The sequence below is a fragment of the Condylura cristata genome, unplaced genomic scaffold (genome assembly GCF_000260355.1).
Source record: "Condylura cristata isolate star-nosed mole 26May11 unplaced genomic scaffold, ConCri1.0 scaffold00016, whole genome shotgun sequence".
In the NCBI taxonomy this organism is placed as follows: Eukaryota; Metazoa; Chordata; class Mammalia; order Eulipotyphla; family Talpidae; genus Condylura; species Condylura cristata.
Window position 1 is genome coordinate 22,551,505 of NW_004567117.1, and position 4,760 is coordinate 22,556,264.

General features: G+C 56.7%; 1 protein-coding gene across 11 annotated transcripts in view; it reads right to left on the bottom strand.

Annotated features, from left to right (window-relative positions):
* Positions 1-4,760, bottom strand: part of CELF4 (CUGBP, Elav-like family member 4) — a 279,310-nt gene that overhangs the window by 3,264 nt on the left and 271,286 nt on the right. For all 11 annotated transcript variants that reach the window (XM_004683865.2, XM_004683857.2, XM_004683859.2 and 8 more), the window contains one exon: positions 4,552-4,723. In XM_004683865.2, the coding sequence (XP_004683922.1) occupies positions 4,596-4,723 (128 nt within the window). In that variant the 3' untranslated portion in view covers positions 4,552-4,595. The remainder of the gene's footprint in view (positions 1-4,551; positions 4,724-4,760) is intronic.

Consider the following 4,760-nt stretch of genomic DNA (forward strand, 5'->3'; position numbering starts at 1 on the left):
AGGGTGAGGGGGATGAAGGAGGGCAAGGAAGAAGTTAAAACAAAATTAAAAAGAAAAATACTTATACAGCACCAGACCACAGCATCAATCTAAAAGCTCTGATGAGAGAACAGCAGTCAAATCATAAGAGAACTGAAAAGAACTCAAAGGATGGAGGAAGCCGGCAGACAAAGACGTGGGCACAGCAACACGCACGCGCACACACACACATACACACACGGTTGTTTATGCAGACACATGATACACTGTGAACAGTAGCAGAAAACTCATACAGGGCCACTAAGGACACCCATCATGCATTGGGAAGAGGAAGGGGGGCATGGGCAGTTTGGCAAGGGGGCCGGAAAAAAATAAAGCAGCCCCTCAAACCACCCTGGCCGGCAAGCAGACCAGGGAGCAGGCTCTCTGCTTGTATCACCCTTGACTCTCTCTCTCCCCCTCGCCTCCCCAGCCTGCTGTGGCTTCAGCCTGTGACCAGCATGGGGAGCCTGTCAAGGTGACCCTGATGGGCTGCCTGGGGACCACAGGGTCCATCCCCCAAACACCGGGCTGCCACGGGACCGGCCACAGTGACAGCAGCTCAGGCCTCCCACCCGGCAGTCCCACCTGGGCTGCCATCCCTGGAGAGGGGGATGTTCACTGGAACAGCATCCACTCACCCTCCCCTCTGCCTCAACCCTCTTTCCTCAGGACCTTCAGAAAGAGAAGACGTGTAGTTCTGAGGTAGAGACTACGTTCCATCAACTTTCCTGGAACTCTATGAGCACGCCTGCTACGAGCTGATTCCCTCCCACAATCACCTCATACCCTGTGCTCCCACAGAGGCCCCGGGGCCAACCTGAAGCTGCTTCTGGCACCTGAAGCTTCTAGAAGGCTCCACAACTCTGCCCCATCAAAGGGAAGGCTGTGGGGCTCCCTTCCAGGTGGGTTATGCAAAACAGGACCCCTTGGAGGGTGGCATGCTATGGCCTGGCCTGGGGTCTCTGCCTCTGTCACTTTTGCTCTGCCCACCCCCCTGGGTCCAGGTCCTCCTGCCTCTGTACCCCACACCTCTCCACAAACAGCTCTCCAAACTGGCCCCTTCTCACAGCCTTGACTTACCCTGTTCACTGCCAGAGCCCGAAGTGGCAGGGACTAGGTCCCCTCTTGGTCAGACACCCCACTCTGTGTTGTCCATCATATTCTAGCCATTTCACAGTCCCTGGCCCCACCCTGGGAGTTGGGGCTCCCTCGCCCTACCCTTTCCTTATGGTTACCCCCAGGTTGCTCTCAGGCCCCTGTTTCCCAGTAGTGCCCAGGCCTGTGCCAAGGGTAAGCACTAGGTTTATCTGCAGTTTCTAGTCCATGGGCTTATGTGCAGGGGACGTCTACTCTCAGCTTTGTGCTCTCCATCAAGGGATGCCTGGAACTGTCACATGTCACCGTGGATTAGGTGCAAGTAGCTGAGAGGTGCTGTTTTAAGCTCAAACCTGGCCTCCAGCTCTGCCTTCCGGGGACTTCCGGCCCCTCCTCCTCCACAGAGCCTGCCTTGCTTTGCCCACACAAACAGTGTTCTTGGTTCTCCCAACAACAGCTTTCCCTCACTCACACCAGGGCCCATCACCAGTCCAAGGCTGACATACCCCCTCCTCCCCTGCATTTCCAACCCCACCGGAAAGCTCTTAGACCCAGCCAGGCAGCTTTGGGTGCAAGAAGGGATCTAAGAATAAGGAGGATAGGGCTGGGAATCCGGTGTCATGACAACTACAACTAAGGAACCCCTAGGGCTCCAGGACTGAGCACCTCAGGGGCACCGGCCCTTCCTCACTGTGCTGTGCCCCTTGTACAGTGCCGACTTCCCACTGTATTCTAGCTGCCCTTCAGTGCCCTGGCACTGCTCTGGGTATTGCATACTCAGGCCTGTACATCCCACAGCCTCTCCTTGAAGCTCCATCTAGGGAATGTTCTCATATTCTCTTCTCTCACATACACTCAAACCCCAACCCACAAGCACACTCTCACACTCACTCTCTAAGGACCCTCCCCCGGGGTTCTGCATGTGCACAGCTGACTCCTCTCTTCATTGGGGAGCAGCTGTGTCTCTGCCTACAAGGGTGACCTGATCCCCTCCCACCACACCTGGCCACCTCTGGCAGGGCTCCACAGAGCACAGCCCTGGCAATAGCAACAGCAGGGTGACTGACCCATGTGGGGGCACCCTGAATCAGGTCTGGAAGGTCACAGACCGGTAGAGAGTTCCTTACGGAGCTGAACTATGGCTGAGCTGAGCCAATTCAGAAGCCAGATCCTAAAAACAGCTGGGCTCTAGCGAGAAGAGACCCAGGCCCAAACAGGTCAGACCTGAAGCAGCAGCCTCAGTAAGGCTCTGCCCAAACACTGCAAAAGCCCACTCAGAGCCACAGCCCAGAGCCCCGGACTCCACTGGAGTCAGGCGGCACTGTCCTGACAGAACAGGAACTTGGGTTATCTGCCCACTGGCTATGGACCTGGCCATGGCCACCTTTGTTATTTTTCTTCTTAGTTTCTTGGCAAGGATCTCTTGGAGAAACTCCCCTTTTAGCACAGAATAAGCCCAAGTAGTCAGAGGGGTCAGGGCAGAAGGAAGCCAAGACACCCACAGGAACAAGAGTCATAGGACTGTGGGAGACATGGGCAAGTCAAGAGCTTACCTGATCCCCTCCCACCATCCTCACTGATATTTTAATGAGCACAAATCCAATCTAGCTGCCTCCCTCCCCCTTGCCTTGCCTGAGCCCTGTTGTCCCCTTCCCCAGACCTGCCACACTCCCTCTCTGCTCTGACGCGGTCTTGGACCAACACACCTGCTGCATCTCCTGCCTCCACCACCAGTCCTAACCCTGAGGTCCCCCTCACCATCTTTGCTCGTAGCTATGGCTGGTCCCTCCGCCTCCACTTGGGCAAGCCCTATTCTTTTGCTCATATAGGACCCTGGTACAGGCCTCATTATTTGTAAACAACATTTACTGGTCTGTAAATCATGTTTGTGTACCTGACAGGGGCTCCTTTCCACTGTTGTCTGCAAGCCTAGCTTGAGAAGCTCCTCCTGCTCCTATCTCAGCACCCTCTTCCTGCTGTAGCTTCCAGAGCTCCCTTACACTGCAGAGCGCACAGTCTCCCTGGACTGAGTCCAATGCACTAGGCCTCTGCTTTGGTCCCTGCACACTGTTAACACAGCAGCTGGTGATGCTGTGAATCATGATGCCAAAGAACCAGATGGCTCTTCTGCTCAGAGCTCTCCATGGCTCCCCACCCCAGCCCCCTTTCAGAGGGGAGGCTAAAGGCCACACAATGACCTGCAGGGTATAGGGTTCCCACGGGGCATGACCTTCCCCACCTCTGAGATCCCCTCTCTCACCACACCCACCTTCCTGGCCTGTTCACTCCAGCCACCTTGGCCTCCAGTGTTTCTCAAACACACCCTCCTCACCCTGGCACCTTTGCATTGTTCTCTCAGAGAGGTCTGTCTCCTTCAAACACTGGCAAGCCTCCCTACCTCACCTTCTTCAAGTCTCTGATAAAATGTCACTTTATCAACCAAGCCTAACTGGCTACCTGACTGAACTGTAATCAGTGCTGACACACTATGTAATTTACTTTGATTATGCCACATGCTAAGGGCAAAGACTCTATCAGTCTTCCTCACTGCGGAGCCCCTGACCACAGTACCAGCAGCACAATTACAACTGAAGGAATGGAGGGACAGAGGGCAGGAGGCCTGCCCCTGGTCTGTGAATAAACTGGAGCTGCCGGAGCACACAGCAATGGGGGAAGCCAGGCTGATGGTAGACTTCTGGTGGCCTGGCACATCTCCCCCTCTCTCTTACCCCAGAGAAAAAGGTAGCAGAGGTGGCTGCTAGGTAGGACCCAGACTAAACAGGAAAAAGTGCCAACTACCTACTCATCATAACCCTGCCCCCTCCCCGTGCCCCCAGCAAAGCAGGCAGGATAAGTGGCTCCAGTGCCTTACCATCACCCTCCTTGACTTCTGTCCATCCTGTTTTGAATTTAGGTAAAGTGCCCTTTGAAAAACCCTGTCCTCTGGCTGAGCTATGGGGACTAGGAGGGCTGAGGAGGCAAGTGTCTAATTCTCCCCCCACTCAGGGTCAAAAGGAGAACTGGGGAGAGGAGGGCCAGGGAGTCTGGGAGAAGGCCCGGACAGGTGGCTACAGCCCCCTAAGAACCCATTCTGCCCCGAGCTCTTGCCATCTGCTCACCCCAGAGTTTCTGGCAAACAGAACTGCCATTGGAGATCTGGAGGCACGGGCCCTAGGCCGGTGCCTGCATCTCTGAACGGTTCCCTCACTCCTGCCCTCTAGGTTCTAAAGCAAGGGACGGCCTCGTCCCGTTCCGCCCGGAGGACCACAGCTCTGAGACTGCCCCCAGGCACCCGGCAAGGAGCAGGTCGAGCCGGCGCAGCGGGTCCAAGGCACCAGCGAGGGTCCAAGCCCACGGAGGCCGGAGGAGGCGGCGGGTCCGTCCGGAATCCCCTCCCCAAGCCACCGCCCCCGCGCCCCGGCCGTCCCCGGTTACCTGTGCGAGTCCTGGTCTCCCCCGGGGGACGCTCCCGCCGGCGCTCAGTACGGGCGATTGGCGTCTTTGGGCCGCTTCAGCTGCACCTTGAGCCTCTTCATGCCGATCTGGAAGCCGTTCATGGCCTGGATGGCGGTCTGCGCGCTGGCCGGGTTGTCGAAGCTCACGAAGCCTGGCGAGACACGAGGGACGAGGGCCTGGGTTTCCAC